The following is a 27,288-nucleotide window of genomic DNA, read 5'->3' as shown; positions in this document are numbered from 1 at the left end:
AATAGACACCAACATGGGCCAGACTTTTCAATGAAGAAAATGTAATGTCTGATAACAGGTGATATAGAATATTTCAGACATAAAGATTTGTTAGAAGTCTTGCATAAATCACTAATATTAAGCTGTTTTACAGAATCAGAATACAGATCAAGTAAATGAAGCACTTTGAGCAAAATGTTGCTATTACTACTATAACAGCACACTATCGAGAACGTAAGAAAAGTAGCTAAATGAGAGCAAAGGCCTAGCTAGTCCAGCATCTTTCCTCCCCATCAGATACCAAAGGGAAGCTCACAAGCTAGACGTGAGGGCAATAGACCTCCTCTCCCTCTGTTGTTCCCCAGCAACTGGTATTCAGAGGCATGCTGCCTTTGATCTTGGGAGTACCTTAAAGCCATAATCATGACGTATTTAATCCTAAAACCAAGCTGGCCACCACCACAGTTTGTGACAGGGAATTCCACAGTTTAACAATGCATAGTGTGAAGTACTTTTAATCTGTCCTGAATCTCCCGCTATTCAGCTGTATTATGATTTTTGCTAACAAGAGCATTTTTTCAGTTAGCTGTTTCCAAAATTACCATACTGTGTTAAGTTTACAGAGCACCCTTGACTGATTGCATAAGAGGGACAACTAATTTTAAATAAAATAAATCAGTTAAATGACTCAGAAGCCTCAGCCTCCTTATCAATAAAGTGGATGTGTGAGAGCAAAAGTGAGTTAGTTGTGACAAGGTGGAGCTCAGGAACAGACAGTAAACGTGTATTTTAAAGGGTGTGTGTGTAAAATATCCTAAAAGGGGAGAGGAGACTAAAACTGGGCATGGGGGGGGAGAGACTTGGACTACCCGTGAATAATTAGGATAGTCTGAGGATGAACAATCACTGAGGGTTTTGCACAGACCCAAGGAGACGAATATGGGGAACTAGGAAGGAGACAATATTGATTCTGCAGTCTGCTCAGTCTCCTTACCCAAAGGGGTGGGTAAAAAGGAAGCATGATCAGTAATTCAGGTTGTCATTTGACAATGGATTCATCAAAAATTATGCAAGCAAAGCAATTTGACTTTCCTGAGTCTTCTTCCCTTCACCACATTCCAAACAAACTTAGAAGATCTGAAGTAGGGGGAGAAGATTGTAATATTTCTGAACACTGAAGGAACAAAAAGTGATAGCAGGGATATCAGAATGTTGAGAGCATAGCTGTCAACGTTTCCCTTTTTTAAAGGGAAATTCCCTTATTCCGAATAGGATTCCTTGCAAGAAAGGGGAAAAGTTGACAGCTATGTTGAGAGACACCGGACTTGAAAGGCATGTAAAATTTAAAATCAGACCTAAGGCTTACAACTGTGGTAGGTCTTTGACAGAAACAGTAGTAGCAAACTATTTCTGAGACTGGGGAAAATATGAGAGCATTATAAAAGACAGGTGATAGTCCATGAAGAAGACTAGAAAAAAACAAATTTAAGAGGGAACATTTTTTTAAAAAGAATGAAGATGAAAATATTGGGCACCTAAGGAAACTAGACCATGAGGCAATGGAATGGATTGACTGGAACCACAAAAAGTAGCCTTCCGTACTGCAACATTGTGTTTCAGGCTCCCTCTTGTATATTATGCAGTGGTACCTCTGGATACGAACGGGATCCGTTCCAGAGCCCTGTTCACATCCTGAAGTAAACATAAGATGCGACTGTGTTTTGCTGCTTCTGTGCATGCGCGTTACGTCATTTTGAGCGTGTGCGCATGCGGCGAAACCCAGAAGTAACACGCTCCATGACTTCCGGGTCGCCACGGAGCGCAACCCGAAAATATTCATCCCGAAGCTACTTCAACCCGAGGTATGACTGTACAAATATCTCAATTCTTTAAGTGCTGGTTAAAGAATTCCTAATTATTTCCTGAAGTACGAACATTATTAAGCATCCCAATGAAGACTGAACATGCCAAAATGATGTGGCTGACATGTCCAATTGATGTATTTTCAATAATTTACCAAAAAAAACCCTTTAAAACATACTTTACTCTTTTTGGTGTGCAAACTTTTTATGCATTAAACTAAACTAAAAAAAATCCTGTTGCATTTTATTTACAGTAAAATAAAAATGGGATAATATAAGAAAAAGGTTGAACAATATATGAAGTACAATGAGCTTTGCAGGTCTACCCTTGACAGAAAAAACAATGATATGTACGTACTTGAAAAAATAACAAAGCTATTTGAAAATCAATTATTCATTGTAATGATTTATACTGGCTTCTTACAGTAAGAGGTTAATAGATTGCACCTCCTTCAGCCTTTAATACTTGCAAGCACAAGCATATATTGCTGACACAGCTATACATGTAGCATTTGTTTTCCATTCAACTAAAAATAAAATATAGCAGGTTCGTGACATTATTATATTAGGGCCAAATTAGATGTAACAGTAGTCATAGGCTTAAGCACATTTGTTTAACCTAACTGCTTTTATTTTGAAGAAAAACCAGCCACTGAGCCTTGATCTGGAATGTGTGATAGTTCAGTTAATGGAACATTAATCTCAGGACTGCGGTTTCAAGACCCATGTTGGGCAAAATATTTCTGCATTGCAGGGGGTTGGACTAGATGACCCTTGTGGTCCCTTCCAACTCTACAATTCTATCATTCTATGATCCAGACTGCAGCCTCACACCACTTTTCTCCTGAAAGTGACCTAACTGCTATTTTCCCCTCAATGTGCTGTTTGTAGTAAACAACATCTTCAGGGGCAAAGAGGTAGCAGAAGACAGGAGGGAGCAATTTTTAATGGAAGACATCCAAAATAGAAGCAACCAGTGTGTGTTTATGAACTGAAACATAAAAAATTACACAAGCAGCTTTGGAGACAGTTTACTTCTTCAAGCAGAAATCTAACATATATTGGGGGTAGTAAAATCCCTAAACCATCACTGATGTCTGCTTCCCAGGTTAAAATTTCATTTTGAAAAACCCATGGAACATTTTTACTTCAACATATTGCACTTTGGACAAAAAAAGGGGGGGAAAGCACACTAAACAAAAATCAGTTGATTTCTTGGGATATTTTCTCCCCAGGCACTTTTGTGTGCAGAAAGAAGATGGAAAATAGTAAACTAGCCATTCAGGGGGAAATCTACAAGACAAAGATGAATTTCTACTACCTGACAATGGACCTTGACATATGGAGATTACCATCCCCTTCAACCACTAGGTGCTACTGTATAATTTGGTTGCAATTGGCATTTATATAGAACAACTGACTATTTTTTACCTAGCACATCATCTGAAATTGCTAGTGTTTATCCTTACTTCTGTCTACCCAACAACCTGTGTGTTCTATAAGAATCTAGACAAATCTGTTACAAGTCAAACTTTAATTTCTCAGAAATCTGGAGCAGCCACTGCTTCTGTATCCCAGAATCCTAACTGTGTAAGATGATCTATGTAGCACTGAGTGGAAATTATTCAGCCTATAATTTCCATATTAGAACTGACTCTACAAACCGACTCCACGGTTACAACATCAAATTAATTTTTCATTCTTTATTTTTCCTCGTTCCCCTTATCCCCTGTTTTGTGTAGAATCTTGCTTGATGAAGAACTATGGACAAGTTGAAAGCTTGCTATGCATTCATGACACTTGGCATGATATTGCCCAAATGTGGACTGTAAATAATAATAATAGTTGAAATTTGGGGACATTGTTTTATTACTGTGCAGGTTATAATCTCCTAGAATACCTATGCTATAGGTCTATTCCTGTGTAAATTATGCAATGAAAAGTGAACCCAGGATCAAGAATTTTTAAAATGTAAATATTATTTTCAGTGCAATTTGCTGCAACATATCTTCTGAATTCCCTGAGCTGCTTAAGATTGGTTTTAAGTCCAATCTTTAGGTTTAAGTCCTAAAAACCAGTGTCTGACTAAGGCAAACATAATCACTTTTATTAAATTCACTATTTCATCAAGACAAACCTAAGCTCTAAAGCAGCTCAGATGTGCCATCTTGTGGCAAGACAAGAAATGTTGTCTTATTAGACTTAGGCCAAAGGCTGATCTAACCCAGTAACAACTAGATGTCAATGGGGAGCACACAAGCGGAATATGAGCGCAAGAGCACTCTTCATACTTGTGATTTCCAGCAACTGGCATTCAGAGGCATAATGTTTCTTTCCCCAAAACCAATAATAAATGTTAAAAGTGCTAGAAAACTGTATAAGCAGACACTGAAATGAGCTAGTTTAGATTTGTACACAGTATGTTCTGAATAATTTATTCCGTCATTTAACTATTTTACACTGCCTTTAAAGATTAAAAACCTTCTCAAATTCAACTGAAACTCTATTTACATTGAAAATAAATACCTATATTAAACAAGCATTAATTTCCAAAATGTGATTGAATTACAAGTCAGAAAGACAGTATGGCTGGATATAAATAATTTTAAAAAGCTTTCCAAGAGATAGATGCAAAGGAACAAGTTTTACCAGAATCCGAATTAATTTCATTAAGTTGGCCTAAGGAACACCCCCTCTACTATTGCATCAAGCTAACTGCAAAGGCATACTGTCAGTCTGATAGTACCATTCCCTCATTTTAGATACTTATGATTTGATCACAGGAAGGATCATCAGGAAACATACAATAACCTAAGGAAATAAGCTATATATAGGTTACTGTATGGACACATATAAGCACATATTCAACATATTAAAGCATTGTTTTAATGCTATTATCAGTATATATTTGATGTTATTGTCTACTGTATTCATGATTTACTGAAACCAAGTGAATGATGGACTAAAATTTCATAATCACATCTAAATTACTGTCATGTTATTCAGACATTTCAAAATGTGTAGATGTAATGATTCAATCTTAGCTTAGCAATCAGGAAAAGCATTTCAGATTATATAAAATCATATTCCATAAAAATGCAAGAAACTCAGTCAACAGAAAAATAAAACTTGTAAACTGTGGATATACACTTCCACAACACACAGAAGTAAAAGGCATCAAGGACCCCACTCCAAAAAAGGTATAGCTGTGTTAGTCTATTGTAACAAAAAGCAGTCATGTAGCACTTTAAAGGCTAACAAATTTATTATGGGATGAAGCGTTCACAACATAGAATTCACTTCAGATATAAGTTGAATTTGATAAAGTGGACTCTTGAGTTGATCTTGAATATGGTGAACTCCAACCTGTTTCTCATGCCGAATGTGTTTCTTCCCTAAACCTTAAGATCTGCTTTAGAAGCCCTCCAGTTCACTAAAACTTCAGTCGTAATATACTTGCAAGCCTTCTCTCTCTTTTATTTTTTATGTATTTTTGTTCACTAACTTCTGCCTGTTAAAAGGAACACTGGTTTCTATAGCTCGCAAAATTATTCCACAAGACTTAAGTTCTTTATTATGCCCAGTTATGAACGCAGTCAAAGACATACTGTTGTCCAGTAATAAAATATTGTATGAAAGAAACCACAGTAAAGTGAGCAACTGGGCATTTTGAATGCTGCCTTTAAATTGAATACAATTAAATAAGGCTCACCTTATCAGATGAGAGCAAGGAAATAGGAGTTAATTGGGGAACTTCACTTAAATCACAGCTCAAATGAAGTAGCGTCAGGATTTCGGTAAGAACATCATATCTTTTGGCATTGCTCATTTTGAGCAAATTGAAGTCATCCTTTGTTTGAGTAGACAAACCCTTGACATTCACTTCCAAATGTGCCTGTGAATACAAGGCAGAAATATTACCCTTCAAATGTATTAAAAGTCACTTTAAAAAACCCAGGATTACTACATTAACTGCATAATCAACTACAATGATGCACCCTGATAATCTTCAATCACCAGCTACTTGGGTTGTTTTTTTATAGCAACTACACATTAATACAATACAGAAAGCAGAAATGGTACTACAGTGACAATGAATATTTACTTGCTAAGATCACTGTTGATCTTGTTTAAAAATAGCCCCAAAAATATTTTTTCCAACAGCCTAGAATTTAAATTAATTTAAATGCTAGATCACTTAATCTGAATGTTGGAACTGGGTGATACTGCCTTTTATGAAGAGGCTATAATATGGAATTTTATTACTAGAGAAGGAACAGTGGAAATGCTATATTGCAGACTTACAGACATGTTCTTGGAAAATCTATCTGCCTACAAATCTGTCATTTTCCTGAAAGCAGGATTCTTTAAGAAAACATTGAGAAAAACATTTGCAAACAAAACTTATGTCTACCATACCTGACAAAGAATGGCTTCTCCACCACAATTTCCATAGGGTAGATGGACAATCACCATATCTTTATCTGGACTCTCCAAGTAACCTAGTAGCTTCATGGGGCTTAATTCTTCTGTAGTTTCTCTCTCGAAAACTTTCCCACTAGCTAGAATATTTAGTCTAACCTCTTTGCTCTTTGCTGTTGAAAACACAAAGTCCTGTATTTTGCCCATCAGTTCATCTTTACTTTTTAGCTGTATTCCACCAAAAGTGAAAGAAGAAGCAAGTCCCAAAATCTTCCCACCTTTTGACATAAAAGCAAGAAATTGTTTGGACACATCATCTGAAATGGGGTGTGATGCAGCAACAATCAACAGCAATGCATTGTCAAGCCATGGAACACTCATAACTTGATTCTCTAACAACTGGTAGACTGTATAAGCATTAACATCTACACATTCCATGATGAGTGATTTTATTTCCTCAAACTTCACTTTTCCAGGGTCAGAACCAACGTAAATTAAAATATTAGGAGGCTTCCCAGTAAGGTTTACCCTTTTCAGGTTTCCTGCCAGATTATCACTAACATCTTCGGAATTGCCACTATAATCATCAGGAAGATCTGGAATGTTTTCTGCAGAGGCAAACTTAACTGACTCAATTGTGCTATTCTCCAGTTCCAAGCACTCATGACAGCTGGAAAGATGAAGGTGGTGATGTTCCCCAGTTCCCGTTTCCTTTTCAGATATTTGTTCAAGTTGTTCAGGATGTTCATTTACTTTCTGCAGTTTACATGCTGATTTCTGCATTTCTTGATCGCCACCTGCTGCACAATCAAGAGCTTCCTCTTCTGGTTTAGCATCAGTCTCAAAAGTAGACCCTTGAGTCAGTTCACCAAGTGGCATCTTATTAGTATTTCCCTCTTTTGGGGTATTTGGAGCCAGTTGTTCTAACTTTTCCAGTGCTGACTTCTGTAAGTGAACAGCTGACATATTTAAAGTAAGTTATTAAACAGAATGCATAATAAGGGCAATGTTGAATAATGCTGCCTTTAATATAAGCTTAAACTGGTGTTCTAATCTTAAAATAATTGTGATGACATGTCTCCATTTTACTATCAGCATGTTTGCAATGCAATATAACATTATGTTATCATGATGATGCAATGGAGCAGCTGTTGGTAAAAAATTATGTGCTTGCAAAGCACATCTTCAGATTAAGCTGTTGGTGACTAAAGTCATCATTTGCCCTAACAAAAAATGCCTGTCTTACTTAAACCCTATGCCAATAAGCTATTGTACACATACACAAAAGAAAAACGCCTAGCAGTTAGACTGAGGACAAGTACGGCTAAGCAATTAAGTGAACCAAAACATGTGGCAAAGGTCAAGATTGGCATGTGTTAATTCTGGAGTCTCATATTTGGATATCCAACTAAGAACACTTCAGTGGCCTGACCTTCAGAAGGAATAAGCAACCAGGTCAGTTCAGCACACAACTGTGTATGGACAGTGGTTATATTCTCATATTCATCTGTGTAGGTTCTGAATTAACAAATTTGCTTACAAAGTACAAGAAAAAAGTGGTGCTGACTGGATGCAGATGCACAAATTATGGATACAGTTTTCATCAGCATGGCAGTCTGGATGACAATGTCATTCCTTCCCATCTCAAAATACCAATGCACTTTCCCATTTGCTATCTGTGTCCATTGCGTTCACTTACTATTAATGTAGAAGACCTTGCACAACTACTGGTGCATTGAAATCACTAGTTTCAATGCATCTCCAATTAAGCATGCTTAAAAAACAACATTTTTAAAGGAAAAGTTTACATTTCAAAGCAGTTACTAGATTTTGCATTATTAAATAACATACAATTATAGACATCACCAGGAGGACCTGAACTTCTAAATTCTCAAGTATTTGGAGGATACTTTGCAATGGTTAAGTATTTATAACTTTTTTACACTCCAGAGACACTCCAGGATAAAAATTAGATTTATGCTTGTCAGTCATCAGCTTACCCAATCAACAAAATAACTGAATTGAGAGATTAAAGATTAAATGTTTACAAGAATGGCGTGAACACCAAATAACTATTTCATAGGAGAGGTGCTCAAGTAAAGTTCCATGTTTTAACACACAATTCATAATGCTAATGCTAATAATAATAAATGAACTCAATGATGCCTCAACATTTTGGGCAACAAGTCAAGTTCAAAATATAAAACTGCACCATTAGAACAAGAACACCATTAGAACTTGTGGCTCTCCAGATACTCTACAAGTTCCATCATCCCTGACCGCCGGCTATACCAATGCAGAGTTACAGGTCCTCCCCTTATGGTGAGAACTACTGTACATACATAATTGCCCTGTTCCCTAGAGTAAATTACTTCTAGTTACTGAGAGTGGGAGTTGATGCCATCAAAGTTGAGAAAAGCATTTTATGGTGTGGTGTATGATTGTCTATGATATCTAGCCCTCTACTTCTCTCCAGATGTATCAATGAGTCCTATTATCTCTGCCATTTATGACACCCATCTACACAGTGGCCAGTCATTATTGACTGATTATTGTTTCAATATGTAATGTATTGGATGTATAAAAAGTCCCAACCCCAAGCACTGAATTCAGTGAAAAGTGTAGAAATGGGTTGTTTGTCATATGTACGTTGTGTTGAAGATGACAGCACATAATCTTGACCTAGCAATATTAAGACTGGGCCTTAAATTCACAAAATAAGCACCTAGTAAATAGTATAAATAATGGAACTACAATTAACAGACAGAAGGATGGACCCTACCCGTTTTCTTGCACAGAATATCAATTAAGTTATGTTGGTCCAAGTTGCTTTGTGGGCCGATACTTACACACAATTTTTTGAGGCTTCATTCCATTATCCATTTGGAGTCTATTTTCCATGAATGCTATCCCAAGGCTACTGAAGTTATCTATGCTTGTTTCAGCAAATAATATGTAAGGTTCTCCAGGTCTGAAGGCCAAAGGTGAACAATAGTCTGACCACTTCACAATCTGAAGAAAAAAATCATGACATATTTCCCAGATTATTTTTTAAAAAAATATGTAGCATTCATATCCATAATTGTGCATTTTGCCTAGGAATACAGAAATTTAGGAGTGTGCACTGGTTTCTGACAAATTCTGAATCCTGTGGCAAAGCAGGATGCTTTGGAAGGATTTCAGCTTAGCAAAGATTCAAGTTCTCTATGAGGCAATCAGAACCAAAGAGAGAAGACTGGGTTTTCTGTTCTCTTTCTCTCTCTATTTGTGTTTTTATCTAGATTAGGTTCTTTTATCTTATTGTATTATAAAAAAGCTTTAATAAAATCTTATGAAAAAATAAAATAAAACCAAAACCATTACAGAACATACTGACCTTTTCTGTTGAGCAATTTACAGCTTGAGAACTGCCTGCTTGAATGGAAATACTTTCAGTTAGAAATGTGATACGTTCTGTTTCCAATATTTTATCCAAATAATGAAAAGGCGATACAATAAGCAACGTCCATTTGTTTAAATCATCAACAGACTGGAAAAGAGAGAGAAAAAAGAGATGCTTAACAACATTTTGGGAAGCTTACCTCTTCCTCCCCAAATTGAGCTCTGATATGTAATTTCAGGAAAACACAACAGTTAAGACTAACTTCACTACACTTTGCTCTATCTGGATCCAACTGAAACAAAAGAGCCCTGCTTGGTAAGACCAAAGGCCCATCTAGTCCAGCAATGTGTTCTCACTGTGGCCAACCAGCGGCTAAAGAGAATCCTCTCCTATACTTGGTGTGTCATACCATATACATTTTTGGAATCCCACACCTTTGATGGCATCTTACAACACCTTAAGGTCCAACATGTATAGGAAGGTAATCTACTTCTTTGTTAGTTAAAGTGTTAGTCTCTATCATGAAAACCCTATATGCATGCCACTGGCAACTGAGAGTGGAAATTAGTCATATCTTAACACTAGCAATTCCAATAAGGAGTGTTGGGACTGCACTCTCTTGTACTTTACGACTGTCTAAAGATCAGAGTGTGACATAATATATTTTTTTAAAAAGATATTTATTGAAGTTTCACAAAAACATAAGTTTACAAAATGAAAAAGCTCATATAATAAGAAAAGGATACAAAAAAAAGAACATAGAGAAATACATGAAAAAGACAAAAGATGAATAAAGATGAATAAAAATACAAAATACAAAAGACAATTAGCTAAAAAAAAGAATTAAAAACAAATCCGTTTTTTGTAACTTTGAACTCATTAGCTTGTTTCCTTGACCTCCTCACACCTCCCCTTTTTGTATTCCCATTTAAGTAATCAAGTCAGCAAATCCTTACCCTCTTTTGTTTATCTTAACTCTATATCTTAACATATTGTACCTCTATATTTTCATCCTTTATCAATTCATTTTTGCATATTCTCATAACTTTGTTGCTAATGCCACTTATTTTCAATCCAACATCATTTTAACATTCATTAATTTTACAGTATTTCTGAAGATAGTCTTTAAATTTCTTCCAGTCTTCTTCCACCACCTCTTCTCCCAGGTCTCGGATTCTGCCAGTCATTTCCGCCAATTCCATATAATCCGTCACCTTCATCTGCCACTCTTCCAGGGTGGGTAGCTCTTGTGTCTTCCAAAACTTTGCAATAAGTATTCTTGCTGCTGTTGTTGCATACATAAAGAAAGTTCTATCCTTCTTTGGCACCAATTGGCCGACTATGCCCAGGAGAAAGGCCTCTGACATAATAGCCACCAAGGGGCTGCTTTACATGTTACGAAACTAAAATAATGTTTCAAAGAATTAACAAGATTACAAAAAATACGTCAAACAAAATAGTCCACAAATTGAGTTGCAGTGGTAGTTCGCGTATACTGTATGCAGCTTTTTGCCTTTCTAAATATACTTAAGATAGCAACCTAAATGTTTTACTTAACTCTTCAATTTTACACCCGCTTTTACATACACTAAATTTCTGCTTGTTTGATTTTAACTCTCAGATTGATCATATGCAATAAATGAATTGTTGTATCCAAACATCAGGCTAACAGATTTCATCTTATTATATGTTTATTTTTAAAATATTTCACATTTTTGAAGGACATGAGTGCTGACCGCAAGGGATGTTTTGCTTAATTTCACAATGTACAGTTAAATGTGCAATCCTATCAGCCACTGTTCCAACATGAGGCACAATGACTTCTGCTCCAGAAGAAAAACCACTGTTGCTATTATAACATGCCAGCATAACAATGTAGAGCAAACTTTGTTGATGAAGCATAATACCATCACATGGGACTGTCCTTGAAAACAGTCCAAAAGCTGCAGCTTGTGCAGAATAAGGCTGCCAGGTTACTAACTTGGACAGGAATATGGGATCTCATGTAACACTGAAGTTTTGCACTGGTAACTTGTGCACTGTGGACATTGATTCAATGAGTCAGTGCTAAATGACTTAAGGAAACAAACATCTACAGAAGCTCATCTTCCAATACCAGCCACTCAATCCTTAATAAGGGTGGAGCTCTACCTGTAGCTTTCAGATGTCAGTTGAATACAATTTTATTTACCCAAACTTTTGCAATCTGGTAACAGAAGCTTTAAGCTTCAGAATATATGTATCTGTGTTTTAATGATTTGTAATGCATATTTTTATTTGTACACGTTTTTAGCTATATTCAGGTCTTCCACTAGCACAACAGGGCTTCCCTCACCAACTAGCTTGTGGGGTCAGGAGAACACCTGGAGTGACAGGCAAGGGGAGAAGAGGGGAAATAATTATGTCAGGCAAACAGAAATGCTTACACCAAAATATTTGAAACACTGCAATGCTGAATTCCTCCCTCAGTGTTGTAGTTAACATTGTCCTAGGGTTTACATCTTTTATCCTACCAAAATATTTAGGGTCATGTCACACATTACACTTTTAAATTATATACACAAAGCAGCCTGCATTAATACATAATTAATGCACACAAGCACATACAAGCATGATTTTGCCACTGCATGCATTTCACTGGTACATGCACCAAACAATTGGGAGTAATCACATCTCCATTAAATGTGGCTGCGGGATGTGTGTGTATGTAAAGAAATAACACTACTTAACATACGAAGCATCCCTGTACTTTTTACAGGTTAGAAATTTTTAAAGCATGCTTTTCCTTTCTCAAACGTGCTTTTGATTATTCTTACTATTCAGGCACCAGGTGAAAATAGGCTTTCCAGAGATTTCACCTATTATCACCCGTAATCTTCAATTAACTTACTGCTGCTATATCTAATCTTAGTTACCGGTACCTGCTTTTTCTCTTTAGAAACAGCTGCTTTATAAGGAGTCGCTTTTAAACTGCAATGTTCTCGTTTGCAAGTTTGGGGGCCTTTCAACATATCTGAACAAAACTACTGTGCCACCATATTGTTGCACCCTCCCCAATCTAAGGAAAGCTGCACCTGTTAATTTCTGCCTATCCTCCAGCTGTCAAAGGGCCAGAAACCCCAGAGTATTACAATATACTTTTTTTTTTTAAGCGGTTTCTATTTCATCTGTAAGCCACCTTGAGCCACTGTCTTGGAAAAAAAGGTGGGACATAAACATGATAATAACTCCCTCCCCCGTCCAAATACCCTACACTTGTGTTGAGATATATAATCTCCCTACCCCTATCCTATACATCAGGGGTGGGAAGCCTGTGGTCCTCCGTACCTGGCTGGACCCCAATTCCCATCATCCCCGACTACTGGCCAAACTGGTCGGGGCTGAGGGGGATTGGGGTGTCCTCCAACTGGAGGACCACCCGCTGCCCATCCATTTTATGTACACCTGGCAAACGGGCGCGCCACGGGCCGCGCCTCCTCCTCCTCCCTTCCCGCCTCACACCTGGGTCTCGTCAGTGAAGAACACCTTGTCCCCCACCCTCAGGCAGACTCTCTCCTCCTCCGGGGGGCGCCGGGGCCCCGGCGTGCGAAGCGGATGGTGGGCAGCTTGCCGGTGCTGCGGAGTTTGGCGAGGGCAGTCGGGGCTGGAGGAAGAGGAGGAGGTAGAGAAGGTGAAGGAGCAGCGGGTCCTGTACAGCCTGCGCACCGTGCGGCGGATGAGCCCCGCCGAAGAGGCCCCCCAGCGCGCCCAGAAGTACAAGTAGCAGAGCGTGATCAGCATGGCGCGCGGGCGACGCGCCTGAGGGGCTCCAACCGCCAACCGACGCGCCCGCCCCCATCCGTACCTCAGCGGCTGCGGAGAGGGAGCGGAGAGGGGCGGGGGAAAGCAGCCGCCGCCGCCGCCGCCCTGATTGGCTGTCCCGCCCTCCTCACGCGAAGATAACAGGACTGCTGATTGGTCCGGCGGGCTCCACCCCTCCCCTCTCTTGTGTTGGTTCCAGGCACGAATAGGCGCAAAAAACCCGGAAGCGCCATATACCCGCGCTGTAGCGTCTCTATCCTCTTGCTGCTTCTTTGTGCTATGTCTGTGGCAGAATTCAGAGAAGGCTAGACTGCCTTTGGATGGGGAGGGGAGGATGCATTTTAATTTATTATTATTTTTAAAAATACTTTATTTTATATAAAAGTTCGCATTTTCGTCCTTCATTTCCTGGTTCCGTATCCGCATTTGATCTTACTCCCTGCTCTGTTTTCAAGTATCTAGAATCACGTATTGCGCTTCCTGTTTTTTCTCGTACACGTGCGCGCTGCCCACGATTCTGTCTCCGATCGGTCCTGTGAAAAATTTGGCTTCTGAGCGCGCCAATCCGCATCGGATCGGGCCGTAGGGGAGGCAGTCAATCCGTGGTTGCACAAACAAAACCTTTTTGAAGGAGGATGGAAATGTTCCATAAAGTATAAAATCACGACCCAGTTCCTTGGAATGAGACACTAGCCTTTTCCTTGTGACAATTTCTAAGCATACATCGCTTCGAAGATGTAAATTCCTCTGATAAAAAAGAGGCTTGACTCGCAAGCAGTTCTATAATAGTTGAAGGTTATGCAGACCACCTTATTGTGTAGAATTTATTGGAACAGATCCCTTAGTATCCAAAACACTGGAGGGATGTTCTGGAGCAACATTTTAAAAATTAAAACATTGCAGCATTAAGTTATTTCTATTCCCAGCTAAAAACCATTTTTGTTTTTCAATATTTTGAAAATGAACATCCAATAGTGGGGGTGGGGGTGGGGACCGACCGCGGGGGGATTTCTGCCTGCTTATGAGAATTCCGGAGCTTACCTTTACTGAAGTGTTCGCTTCCCTCCTACCTCCTCAATGCTACCAGTCTATCTAAGATTAGGACAAATTATAAATCCTCTGTTGGCTTTTCCTGCTCCTCATTGGACAGGAAAGCTGCCAAAAAAGGATTTCTGGGGTGGTTTTTTGGGAGGGTTTTTGGTGCTGGGGAAAAACAGCACCCGTTCATGCTCATAATTCGAAACCTAACTACTCTGCTTCCAATAAACTGAACCACTTTCTGTAAATCTATTTAAAGCAAGGGAAACTGAAAGCACAGAAGCTTTTTGCGCATGTCTATTTATCACACTGTCTTTTTATCTGCACAAAGTTCTTAGGTGGCAATCCAACTAAGCTTTAAGCAAGCAAGATAGATTACCTATCTACAAGCACAGATAGCATTGCATTGCTGGAAGCAGTGCCTACAACTATACACACACAAATACTTGCTTGCAATTAATAGGTTGACTTATCCCTGGGAAATGTCCAATATTTGAGAGCCCAAATGAATTCAGTTTAACTTATTTCCAAGTAAACGCGGAAAGAATCATAGTTTTGGAAGGGATCCCAAATGTAATCTAGCCCAACCCACTGCAATGCAGGAATCACAACTAAAGCATCCATGACAGATGGCCATCCAACCAGTGGCGGAGCTTCATGCTCTGGCGGGGGGGGGGGACAGGCGGGGGAGGGGCTGGCATGCCACCCACAGGGGCTTGGTGCACGTCCTGGGGGCCTGACACACCGCCTGCGGGGGCGTAGCACCAAGTGGGGGGGGCAGCCGTGATGGTACCCCACCAGGATCGCGCTGCCAGGGGCAGTGCGCTCCCCCCCTCCTCTTCCTTCGCCAGTGCATACAACCTCTGCTCAGTGGCGTAGCGTGGGTTGTCAGCACCTGGGGCAAGGCAAGTAATTTGCGCCCCCCTAACCCGTGGATTTGCGCCCCCTAACCCTAACCCCCAGATGTTGCGCCCGGTGCGGCTGGCCCCCCCTGCACCCCCCACACTACGCCACTGCCTCTGCTTAAAAACCTCCAAGGATGGAAAGTTGTTCCACTGTTGCACAACTCTTTCTGTCAAAAAATTATTCCTGATGTTTAGTCAGAATCTTTTTTGTAACTTGAATCTGTTATAGGAATTTTAAGGTCATATATATATATATATATATATATATATATATATATATATATATATATATAAAATGCTCATAAATGTACAAGGCACACACATATATAAGTATATATAAACCATGTGTCTGAAAGAGTAAAGGTAAAGCGACCCCTGACCATTAGGTGCAGTTGCGGACGACTCTGGGGTTGCGGCGCTCATCTCGCTTTATTGGCCGAGGGAGCCGGCGTTTGTCCGCAGACAGCTTCCGGGTCATGTGGCCAGCATGACTAAGCCACTTCTGGCGAACCAGAGCAGCGCATGGAAACGCCGTTTACCTTCCCGTCGGAGTGGTACCTATTTATCTACTTGCACTTTACGTGCTTTCGAACTGCTAGGTTGGCAGGAGCAGGGACTGAGCAACGGGAGCTCACCCCATTGCGGGATTCTAACCGCCAACCTTCTGATTGGCAAGTCCTAGGCTCTGTGGTTTAACCCACAGCGCCACCCGCGTCCCTGTCTGAAATAGTACAGGAGAACAATTTTGAATTGTACTCTCCCAAATTGTCCTCAAATATTTCTCTGCAAGGAGGAAGGGGGAAAGCTTTCCAATTGTCTTTGGACTGTAGAGGCTTACACCTCCCTGTAAATACAGTCTAGCAAGTTATCTGTTAAGCTGAGCACACTATCAATATGCATAAGAGCAGGGGTCAGCAACCTTTTTCAGGCGTCCCTCAGACCATATGGTGAGCCGGACTTTTTTTTTTTTTTTTTAAGGAACGAATTTCTATGCCCCACAAATAACCCAGAGATGCAGTTTAAATAAAAGGACATGTTCTACTCATGTAAAAACACACTGATTCCTGGACTGTCTGCAGGCTGGATTGAGAAGGCGATTGCCTACCCCTGTGTAAGAGATTCAGGAACTAAGTATTTACCATCTCAAAGGAATGGCCAGGCTACCAGGCAATCAGATAAGGGATTATCAGGTATCCTGGCAGACAGGATAGAAGCAACACTTTCAAATATTTGCTGGGGACCACCTCTTTCTGTGATGTATGTATGATCTTTTGGGGGAGCTATAGGGTAAAGGTACCCTACGGGCCAGTCGTGACCGACTCTAGGGTTGCGCGCTCATCTCGCTCAAGAGGCCGGGAGCCGTCGCCGTCCAAAGACACTTCTGGGTCACGTGGCCAGCGTGACGAAGCTGCAGCTGGCGAACCGGCACCAGCGCCGCTCGCGGAAACGCCGTTTACCTTCCCGCTATAAAGCGGTACCTATTTATCTACTTGCACTTAGGGATGCTTTCGAACTGCTAGGTGGGGAGGAGCTGGGACCGAACGACGGGAGCTCACCCCGCACGGGGATTCAAACCGCCGACCTTACGATCAGCAAGTCCTAGGCACTGAGGTTTTACCCACAGCGCCACCCGCGTCCCTTAGAGCTACAGGGTAGGCAATTTCAAAAGTCAGTATAAGAGCTTGCACACCAATGTTCTGGGTTCTTCTCCTCCCTCCCTGCGTGGGGGACCCTGTTGCAAGAGTTTAATAAAGATCATGCTTACTAGCTGCTTTGCTTCTCAATATTCTCTGATTGGCCTGTGTTATTTTCTCCTACCGACAGAGAACCTACGGTACTTAAGGACTCTATAGGGGCTCTTAGATACGCCATAAGGGAAAGGGAGCAGTATTTTTCTATCATCAGTAAATGCATCAAAGTCAGTTTAAAAGGAGTGGCAGCTGAAGAAAGTGCATTTTGTACAAGGTGTATGTTTCACAGGAATGATTTTGCAGAATTGTTTATGGAACGAAACAGTGGATAAGTTAAGGTTGCTTGGATAAGGGCATAATTTAGGAAGCAAAGGGATCAAGGATTTTTCTTGTTCTTAAGTGGTTTACATTGGCACAAGTATTGCAGTTTTGCCAAACAAAATAAGGTTAGGGTTGTTTATATATATATATATATATATATATATATATATATATATATCACTATCAACGTGGGTATCCGTTGATGTGACACAGGAAAGCAGAGTAGGATCTTGTGCAGTTTCCCCCTAAAGCAGCACTAATTGATAGCTTTAGAGCTGAGAGATTATCTTCAGCTTTTTCAACACTGTAGTACACAGGTGTTTCACATAAATTCAAAGGATCTAGTTTACAGAGATATCTGTAGAGTTGATGCAGAATAGCCTCTTATTGAGAACTTGGGGAGCATGCTGATTAGAAAACAAGTTCTGATTTTTAGGCCTTACCAGATTCTGCAGATTTTACTTTCCAGCGAGAGGACAATAACACAAAATTGCTTTGCGTTCTTGGTTCACTGCTTTTACAGAAGCATGAGGGAAAGTAGTAATAATAATAATAATAATAATAATAATAATAATAATAATAGTTGTTGTTATTTTAATTTATTTGTACCATACTTATCTGACTGGGTTGGCCCAGCCACTCTGGGCAGTTTCTTTTTAAAAAAGGTTTGTCACAGCATGGGAGAACTGAGAGACACACAGCTTCTGTTAAGGTAAAAATGACACGCCCTTTGCTCAGATATATTTGTGGTGTGTGTGTGTTTTTTTTGGGATGTAAAGAGCACAGGCTGAGGACAAATGGCACTTGGCTTGTGTGGGGACCAGGTGGAGCAAGACACTCAGTCCTTGAAAGATGCTTTATTAGTACTGCATCCATATTTTTGAGGCACTTTCACATAATCTCACTGAAGTCAAGCATTTTAGCACTTCATTACCAACCAGCCTCCTCAACTCAGGAATTTATAAATCTTTCCCATATGAAAAGTTCGTGTTTTTTTTATTATTATTAAAAAAAATGCTTTTTCTTCAGTTAGTGTCTAGGGCAGTCTTCTGTGTCAGACAAGAAAAACATTTTGTTTACTTCACTGATAGGAATATCTCTTAATGCAGGAATAGCGTCTTCTTGTGGTTTTTTCCATTTCTGATTTTTTGCGTAGTGGTCTGTAGAAAATGTAAGGAAAAATAAGATACGTCATGCTTTAGTCATACTAAAGAAAATACTTTTTCACAAGGAAGTAGTTTTACAGCAAGATATATTAATGATTCCTCTAATAAGCTAGCACATCTACTCCAAATTTTGAAAACCTTGCAGTCCACCATACAAAATCAGCATACAGCTTTACCATGCGAGTCCCAGAGACTAAGGAATGACCTATATATTCAGAAAAAGTGGGATAATCCTTTGGGGACTGTACTACTTCAAAATGCAAGCCGTGGGTGGATAATTTAATGTTTTGCTTCCACTAAGTGTAGCCTAAGATATCTTTCCAATATGGTAGCTTCTGCAAGGAAGGACTTTTTTAAAAGGTAGGGAAACCATTCAACACTTCTTTCCATAAGAACCCACTTGCCATTTAAACCATGCCTTCCAAAAGGCTGGTTGAAATCCCACAAATTAATTGCATGCAAGTTTTGCACTGGGTTTTCCTGGCATAGAAAGAGCTTTCCATCTCTCTGACTTGCTTACCAAACTCTGGGATGCTCTCATGCGGGCTTCCTGGATCTTGTGTGGAAACACAAGATGCAACTATACTGTATTGAAACCACCTTTGGAAGTTCACCTCCAAGTGTCCCCACCATCAGAGGTAAGGTGGATGATTAAAACCTTCTCAGTAGCAGCACCTCATTTGTGCAATTTCTATCCCACAGAGGTGTACCTGGAACCAACACTACAATCCTTTTGCTTTTATTCTCCCTGGCTTTTAAATCTCACCCTCTTAACACAGTATTTAATTTTATTTATTTTTTAAATAAGCCTGGATGCTCTCCTGAAGGGTAGAATCTATCTATCTATCATCTATTTATCTATCATCTAAATTAAACTAAGATTGTGACTTGGTTTTGCTGTTTTAGGTTTTAACATCCACAGTTCTAGTATTCATGTTTAAATTTGTTTTCTTGTATGAAATTGTAATACGCTGGTGCTTTGAGCTGCCTTGAAGAACTGTGGAAAGGCAGGACATAAAAATACCAAAAATGATTCCCCACTCGCATTTTCAAGAAGGTGGCCAGTAACGTGCCATTTCCCTCAGTATATAGATCAACTCTATGATAGGCAAAGTAGGAAAGGTATCATGTGATATATCATAATCTATTGATGGAACACAGAAACTCTTGAGTTAATTCAGTGGAAAGCCTTTTACCTATGTGTCAAGCAGCATGTGTCGATGAAAGTAATTTCTTACAAATTCAAATGACAAAAACCATATTGATGATAAAACTTACTCTACAAGTACATGCATGTAAGAACCAGACCCATGAGTAGATATTTTAAACTATAACGAAGTATAGGTGCAGGTTGTTTGAAGAGGAGGCTACAAGTTGCAGGATCACATCCATTTCAGTATTGCCCACAAGATGTTTGTATGCCCATGGAAATCTTGATGCTTTTATTAATTCTTTTGCACATCTATTGTAGGGTAATACCGTTTTGACCAAAGTTTTCTCTTTTTTTATAATGTTCTGATCTTCTTTCTGTTTTTTTAGGTGTATGTTTTTACACTGTCCTTTGAAAACTGTTGTGGGGGAGCAGGAGAAGGCGTGGTCAACCATGCAATACCTATTCAGCCCCAGCGCTCACAAGTCCCACAATAAAAACAAGTACAGTCGTACCTTGGAAGTCAAACGGAACCCTTTCAACTTCCAAAATGTTCAGAAACCAAAGCACGGCTTTTGATTGGCTGCAGTAAGCTCCTGCAGCCAATCAGAAGCTGCAGAACCCCCGTCAGACGTTTGGCTTCCAAAAATAGTTTGCACAGTCACTTCCAGGTTTGCGACATTTGGGAGCCAAAGCGTTTGAGAACTAAGCTGTTTGAAAACCAAGACACAACTGTATTGTGAGTAGCTAAAAATAGTATTATGAGTGTATTACTTGCAGTCCTTGTCAGCATCCTTACCTGTAATGGTGTGTGTGGAATTCAGTGGAGCAGTACTGATCATGTTAATCCCAAAGAGGAGTACATAGGCTATTCCCACGCTAACTAAAAGGTAGACAGGCAAAGCGACAGCCCAGAACCTATGAAATGGAGGTAAAAACAGTTACCTTAAGTAGAGTTGTATACACAAGGAAACACACAGCAGAAATCATTTCAAGCACTAAATGAAGTAAGGTCACATTTCAAAGATGATGGTGTAGTGCTGGAGAAAATGGTACAGCAAAGAGCAACCAAAATGACTGAGGCTGGAGCAGTTTCCCTGTGGGGCAAGTTTGGTGCCTTTTAATTTTGTAAACAAGTCAAAAGGGGCAGAGGACAGGATAGAAATTTTAAAAATTAACAAGTGTTGGTATCTAATGGCAATCATACTCTTGAGTAGGTCTACCAATTTCAGTGGTTCTGTTCAGAGCATGACTTAGTTAGATAACACCCAAACAGTAGAGCAAGAGTTCCCAAAATGGTTCTCCATCTCTCATCACACAAGAGCGACTTGATTAAGAATGGTTAATCTATGGAGTTTGCTGGCACAGGATGTGACAATTTTCACGTTCTTGGAAGGCCTTTTTTAAAAAAAGCTTAGACAAATGTAATGAGAACAAGGACATTAATAGCTCTTAGCCTTGATGGCTACAGGAAATCATTTCAAAAACATACTGCCTCTGAATATCAGGTGCTTGGGACAGTCTATTTTTGGGGAAGGGTGGAATGCATGCCTTCATGCTCTGCTATGACAGGCTTTCCAGAAGCCTGAGACTAGCCATGGATGTGTCCCCTGCCGGAGGCTAGTGCTGGAAAAGGGAGCAACAGCAAACCCCCCCCCACGATTCTCAGCTTTCATTTTTTTTTTTAAAGTATGTTTCCAGTATTTGTATAACTTGAGATACAAGGCAAAATGTACAGAAACATTTATTCTCTATTTAACTGAGGTCGACCGACATGAAATACATTTAGTGTGAAAAATTATTCAAACCTACTTTTGAGGCCAGTATGTTAACCCCCATGAGAACAGCCAGGATTCAGGTATATAGGCCCAGACAAGGTACAGCACTGCATAAAACAAGAAGGAAGAAAAGTCAATGGCAGATGTGATATGATCTCCTACAACAAAGTAGCCAAGCTTGCATCTATGGCCTGGCTGTCACTGGAAAGACTGTTATTGCTGGTTATGAGATTCTGATCTGGCTAATATCTATCTGGATGAAAGACCACTACAGTGCTGCAATAGACTTACTTCAAGTAAAAATGAATAGGGTTAGGTTCTTGTGCAGAGAAGGGGGAAGTCTATCAGACATCACTGGCCACAGCAGCTTCCAACAGTGAAGAGCTAAAGTTATTCAATTGGCTGAATGACAAGACAAGTCCGAAGGATTGCATGTTTTAGAACAATAAGAATATTGGTCAAGTGCTTTCAAATGAAGGCAAAGTACAACACATAAAACTGAGGATTCAGAAGAATCCTGTTCCTTTAGATTCTGTGCATGACTACCTGGAAGCAATTCCCACAGATTTGAATGCAATCCTAGGCTCACTTATCTGGGAATAAGTCATAATGAAATCAATGAGCTTTACCTTTACAGTACAATCTTATATGTGGCTCCTGAAGAGGTCTAGCAACCCCTGCAGAGTCTCAACCCAGCAAGCCTAATTGGTCATGATCCCTAAGCACTTTTGTTTTCAGTATTGACATCCTCCTTACCATCACACTTTAAAGTCTTGGAACTATGAAAGGGTGTTAAGTGGCTGATTATAAGGTGAAATAATAGGTTGATAGTGAAATAACCAGGTTGCCCAAGGTGTCTTCTTGGATTGCAGTCACAAGTGTGGAAGGAGGATTGAGCTAAAATGAGTTACTGAACAAAGAAATATACTTACTAAATAGGAACTGGGATCCTAAATACAGAACAAAGCCATATATAGCTCTTTCTGGCAATGGGGCCGGTGAGTTTTCAACCATGTTGCTATCTTCTATTTATCTATTTAGGAGGGGGGAAAGACCATTAGTGTTTTGTTGTGTTAGCATTCTACCTCCATCAACAGCAAGGCACTGCTCTCAAATAAATTTCCCCTCCAACTGAAGAAGTGAAACTGTGGAAAACACAGTAAAACTTGTAAGTATACAAGAGATACAAACTAGGCATCACTCCTGGTTTGGTTGGATGCAAGATGGCAAGTTACAAAAAACACTTCATCAGAAATATGAAAAGTTAGCTTACTCTCAGCTGCATCCAGGGCAATATTGATTACGAATTCAAATACTTCAATTTATGCTAATGTGCAATTACAAATCATTTAGAACTTCCAAACACCTAATAGTCCCCACCAAAAGGGGACTATGAACAGTTTTAACAGCTTCATGTTCTCTTATCATTCATTCAACTTTGTATTAAAAACCAACAACTTTCTAAGCTAATTATGATAAGTGTTTTCTACAACCACAAAGTGGGTTTCTTTTTTGGGGGTGGGGGGAAAATATAAGGCAGACCTGCAGTGAATAAAGACTACAGTACATGCATCTCCCTATAAAGGCAACTGGAAGTTACTATTTTTTAATTTATATCGTCCCTGTCCTTCAAGGAGCTCAGGGAGCATATATGGTTTTCTCACCCCTCCTTTTCTTTTCTTGAAAAATATTTTCACAACAATCCTGTAGGGCAGGTTAGGCTCAGAGAGAATGACTGTGCCCAGGTCTTAGCTGCCTTAGACACGAGTCAAACACTTGGATCATCGAGCTAATCGCTGTCACCATTGCCTTGCAGAGGATTCCCAGGGTTTCGAGCAAGATTATTCCCACACCTGCATACAGATGCTGGGGAACGGAACCTGGAGACTTCCTCATGCAAAGCAAGCGAGATATGGGCACTCCCGAATTTGAACCTGGTCCCCAAACCTAGTCCTAACTCTCTAACCACCGCACTACACCTAAAAGCAGGCATGGTGTTGTTTTAAAAATACTGCTGTAAAATATTCGCCGCCCCTTCCCAGTTAAAAATCCGCCCTGATCTGATCAATCTCTATCGATGCCTGGATTGGATTTCCAAGAGAGAGAAAAAGCCCCCTTCAAAACACACCTAGGATTGCAACTGTCTGGTTAAACTGCCCTCGCAGACATCCACCCACCCCAATCCATCATTTCAACCGACTGCAGGCGTCGATGGTCCCATGGACTCCGGCGCAGTCCCGGTTTGCTGTTTCTCCCCCTTAGCGAACCCGTCAGATGGAAACTCGCCAAATTCAGCCGGAAGTTGGGCAAGCGTGTGAGTCAGCCCACAACTTCAGCCAGGAGACATTAGAGATGCTCCACAACCCTTCGCACAACTGCGCCGCAGCCCCTCTTAGCCTTCCTGGTCCGCAATTTGAACCATCTTTCGGCTCTCCCTTCCGATGTAAAGGGGTGCGGGCTCCCCATAGATATGCCAAAGTGAGGCAGCGGCGCCATTCTGAGCCCGCTTAGGGAATCACAGCTAATGGCGGTTTTCAATTTTTTTACCGGAAATGGAAGCTGTGCGATGCTAACCTTTTCTATCTCTATGCTTCGAATAAGAGACTCGTTGATGGCCCCGCTGCGGATGTTAAGGCACCTCCGAGTTAGCAAGCTGTTTGTTTGGGCATCTAGCACTACTGTGTTTGTTTTTTAAAAAAGGTCCCTACGCTGATGTCTGCCCACAAGTCGGCTCTAACTGAATTCTCACTGTTTGTACTTTTGGCACTTCGTTTCCCAACCTCGCTGCTTTTACACACGCACGCCTTATTTGCATCGGATGATGCCTTCAAAAGTTCATACCATAAAAGTGTTAGTCTTTAATATGCCATAATACCCTTTGTAGTTCGAGGCACATGAATTGCAAAGGTAGTCGTGTTGCTCCATACAAAAAGCATTCAGAATCCACAGTTGGACAATGCTTAAACATGGGCTCAATAAAAATGTCACCTAAGTGTGTCGAGATGGAGCCTCCATATTTTTAAGAGTATAAACTAATTTCATGTCTACAACATTAGCCCATTCTTTGGTTCTTTTTGCATTTTTACTTGTCCCCCTTACCCCTTGCTTTGTGCAACATCTTGCCTGAGGAAGAATTCTGGAGTGTTTGGAGGCTTGTCACCTTTTTGTGATATTTGGGTTGGTCCCAACTGTGGATTTTAAGTTGAGGTTCGATGCCCTTTTGCGGGGCTGCTGTGAGCCACTCTTCAGCATAGCCACTTCTCATACATTCAGTATGGAGAAGAACATTGGCGTTGGCAGTGTTATTTTTGAAACATTTAAACACAAACATAAACATTTTGCACACAAAACAGTACATACAAAATTATACCTGAGTTCATTAAGTGCATCTTCCCTGTGTTTTGTTGCTGTGGGTACCCTGTAGACTGAGCTATAATTCTGATTTTCTGTGGGCCTGAGCAGAGAAAAGTATGTTTCAGAAGGAACCGAAACACAAGATTTCAGGAACTACAGCCAATTCCATCAGATACAGGAAGCATTCTCTTGAGTAATATTTATACACCTAGCGCTGATGGGGTTGAAACCTGGGTTACAGGAAATTAAATGCAAACAGCTCAAATCTCGCTGATTGCAAAGATACAGACACATAAGCTTAGGATAGTTATTAAAAATGCCATGTCACGCTTCTGATGAAGTGGCCCGCAGTCCACGAAAGCTTATGCCATAATAAATATGCAAGCCTTTTTTGCTGCAACACGGCTAACCCTCCCGCAAATCGTTAAAAGGAACCAAGGAATTCCACCCCCAGGGAATGGGATCGTCCCTCCATTTCCCCGCAAGTCTACGGGGTTGCAATTGCGGCCTGTTTCTCGCTCTATGGCAGGAGAGCAGCGGAAAGGAAACCGAAGCGTCGCCTGTGGGTTTTCCTGCGTATTGCTTGGGGAGGGAAGAGCAGAGCAGCACGTCAGCGCTTGCGAGCGGGCGGAGCGAGTGGAGGTGGCTGCTCGGAGCAGAAGCAAAGCGGCGGAGGCGGCGCGGAAGCTGCGCAAAGACTCGCCTGTCTGCCCGGTGAGAGAGGTACGGCCGGGGCGCGCGGAGAGTGGGTGGAGGCGTGGGGGTTTTGCTTGGGAATCCGCGTGGCCCAGCCTCCTGGCCTGCCTGCCTGGCTGCTGCTCCACAGTCTTTTGGGCGGTTCACTTTACTCCCATGCTGGAGCCTAGCATTCAAAACAGTGCGTGCGCGAAAGGCCCTTTTGTCCATATTGATTACGACTAAGCCTGTGGCTGTTGTGGCCGGGGAACGTGATTTTGAAGTGCAAGTCTGAATGCTGCCAGGCGATCGCTTCCTTCCAGCCACACCCGCTCCGGAATCGGGAACATTAGGCTCGTAGCAGTAGGCCTGCTGTTGGAGAGGCGCTGCAGGCTTTCCGCTCCGAAGGCGCCAAACTCTTTCCAGTCTCCTCCTCGGATGACCTGGAAGTGGACTAATAAACACTCGCCCCCCGTCGAATGCCTAAGTGCAGATTCGGAAGGGTTAACCACGCACCCCAGCCCCCACCCCCCAAGTTGAGAGTGGCACTTTTTAAACAGTTGCATTTCTGTACAGGGTCTGGGAGAGTTGGAGGCATTCTGTGTAACAATCGCATGAACGTATTTGTGCTTTAGATCCACGCCTTTGTGCCCATGGTGGTGATTTTTTGCAATGTGTTTCTGGGGTGATGCACGATTTGATTATGGGTTGGGGTAGGCCTTGTTTAAAAGCCTTGTCTTCTTTTGGATCTGTGCCTTTGTGCATAGGGTTGTGAATTTTAAGTGTTGTTGTTTTTAAAATAAACATTACAGGAAGTTCCTAATACTATTGTGTGTCCATCATTATATATGCCAGGGCCAACTTCTTAAAATAAATCCCTTTGATGTGCAGATGTTTTGGTTATGAGCTTCCTAGTTTTGTTTGGGCAGTTTTGTGCAACTTTATATTGGAGTGAGTTGTTTGCATGTGTAAAATTCCCCCAAACCCCATGTAATTTCTGTTAGTTTTAATGGATTTATTACTTTTTCCCTAAAGCCCCCCAAGCAACGAACAATATATTACTATAAAAGAAGTACAGTATACAGTTAAAAGTACAATTTCTTCCATTTTAAATTTGAGAAAATTCAAATTTACAACATAAGGCCTGTGGGCTGATTGATGTTTCCTCTTTTGATAATTTTCTTCTTTTTAAAAAGCATTTGTGGCCCAATCAAGTGGAGGTAGAAACAATATGCATTGTTTTGTGTGGGTGATTCAGAGGGTTCTGTTGCAGCCAGGAAGTCAGACTTGCACAACATGACTACTCATTGAGTTCAATGAGGATAACGTAGACTGAGACTTCTTCATAATCAGTTCATGCACTAGGTTTTCTGCTGTGCACCAAACCACTATGTGTGAATTAGACAAATGCATGTTTGGAAAAACATATACAGTATAGGCCCGTGCTGCTGAGAACCAATATTGGCAGCTTCCTGTCAAGTGTATCCTCAGTTGAATACCTGGGTTTTCTGTCAATGAATATGCAGGAAAGCCTGTAATGTGTGAATTGCTGGAGAATGAAAAACTTGTGTGCTGCTGCCAGTGCTATACAGTATGTTAGCTTGAAGGAAGGAGGAAATGACAGAGACAACCAGAGATCAGAAAAGGAGACTGGAGTTTAGCTTTTCTGGTTAAAGAAAGGTAACCAAAATATACATTTAAAAAGGAGCTGATAGAATAAACCAGGGGGTCACCAACATTATTATTTTTTATTAAATTTGTATA

The 27,288-nt window shown here is 40.6% G+C and overlaps 3 protein-coding genes across 8 annotated transcripts in view; 1 reads left to right on the top strand and 2 right to left on the bottom strand.

Annotated features, from left to right (window-relative positions):
- HLCS (holocarboxylase synthetase) overlaps positions 1-14,695 on the bottom strand; it is a 94,379-nt gene extending 79,684 nt beyond the window's left edge. Inside the window, exons 1-5 of one of the 3 annotated variants that reach the window (XM_083608838.1) lie at positions 14,488-14,695; positions 9,640-9,792; positions 9,113-9,275; positions 6,261-7,222; positions 5,554-5,736 (exon numbers count right to left, since the gene is read on the bottom strand). In XM_083608838.1, the coding sequence (XP_083464964.1) occupies positions 5,554-5,736; positions 6,261-7,222; positions 9,113-9,164 (1,197 nt within the window). In that variant the 5' untranslated portion in view covers positions 9,165-9,275; positions 9,640-9,792; positions 14,488-14,695. Of the gene's footprint in view, positions 1-5,553; positions 5,737-6,260; positions 7,223-9,112; positions 9,276-9,639; positions 9,793-13,146; positions 13,562-14,487 lie in introns of those variants that run through there. The other 2 variants (XM_083608836.1, XM_083608837.1) reach the window with 2 other exon arrangements.
- A 3,548-nt stretch (positions 14,696-18,243) lies between these two features.
- On the bottom strand, positions 18,244-24,950 carry PIGP (phosphatidylinositol glycan anchor biosynthesis class P). 3 transcript variants are annotated; one of them, XM_083608821.1, is made up of 5 exons: positions 24,866-24,950; positions 22,428-22,528; positions 21,530-21,602; positions 20,517-20,635; positions 18,244-18,561 (listed from the first exon to the last, which is right to left on the bottom strand). In XM_083608821.1, the coding sequence occupies exons 2-5, from the start codon at positions 22,507-22,509 to the stop codon at positions 18,431-18,433; spliced, it is 405 nt and encodes a 134-aa protein (XP_083464947.1). In that variant the 5' UTR covers positions 22,510-22,528; positions 24,866-24,950; the 3' UTR covers positions 18,244-18,430. The 3 variants fall into 3 exon arrangements, with proteins under 3 accessions (XP_083464947.1, XP_083464946.1, XP_083464945.1); XM_083608820.1 differs by lacking the exon at positions 24,866-24,950 and adding an exon at positions 23,624-24,030; XM_083608819.1 differs by lacking the exon at positions 24,866-24,950 and adding an exon at positions 23,673-24,030.
- A 495-nt stretch (positions 24,951-25,445) lies between these two features.
- Positions 25,446-27,288, top strand: part of TTC3 (tetratricopeptide repeat domain 3) — a 57,441-nt gene continuing 55,598 nt past the window's right edge. The window contains exon 1 of one of the 2 annotated variants that reach the window (XM_083608744.1): positions 25,446-25,572. The gene's annotated coding sequence lies outside the window, so the exon portion shown is untranslated. The remainder of the gene's footprint in view (positions 25,573-27,288) is intronic. The other variant, XM_083608745.1, reaches the window with a different exon arrangement.

The sequence above is a fragment of the Podarcis filfolensis genome (genome assembly GCF_964270895.1).
Source record: "Podarcis filfolensis genome assembly, chromosome: 4".
NCBI lineage: Eukaryota > Metazoa > Chordata > Lepidosauria > Squamata > Lacertidae > Podarcis > Podarcis filfolensis.
Note: the sequence above shows the minus strand (reverse complement) of the source record. Positions and strands in the feature narration are given on the sequence as shown.

Excerpts from the sequence above, each read along its gene's own strand:
- PIGP (XM_083608821.1), bottom strand. The coding sequence starts at position 22,509 with ATGGTTGAAAACTCACCGGCCCCATTGCCAGAAAGAGCTATATATGGC. Across the intron at positions 21,603-22,427 it reads AGGATCCCAGTTCCTATTTA|TGCTGTACCTTGTCTGGGCC; the intron begins GTAAGTATATTT and ends TGTTTTATGCAG. Across the intron at positions 18,562-20,516 it reads TTCCACACACACCATTACAG|ACCACTACGCAAAAAATCAG; the intron begins GTAAGGATGCTG and ends CATTTTCTACAG.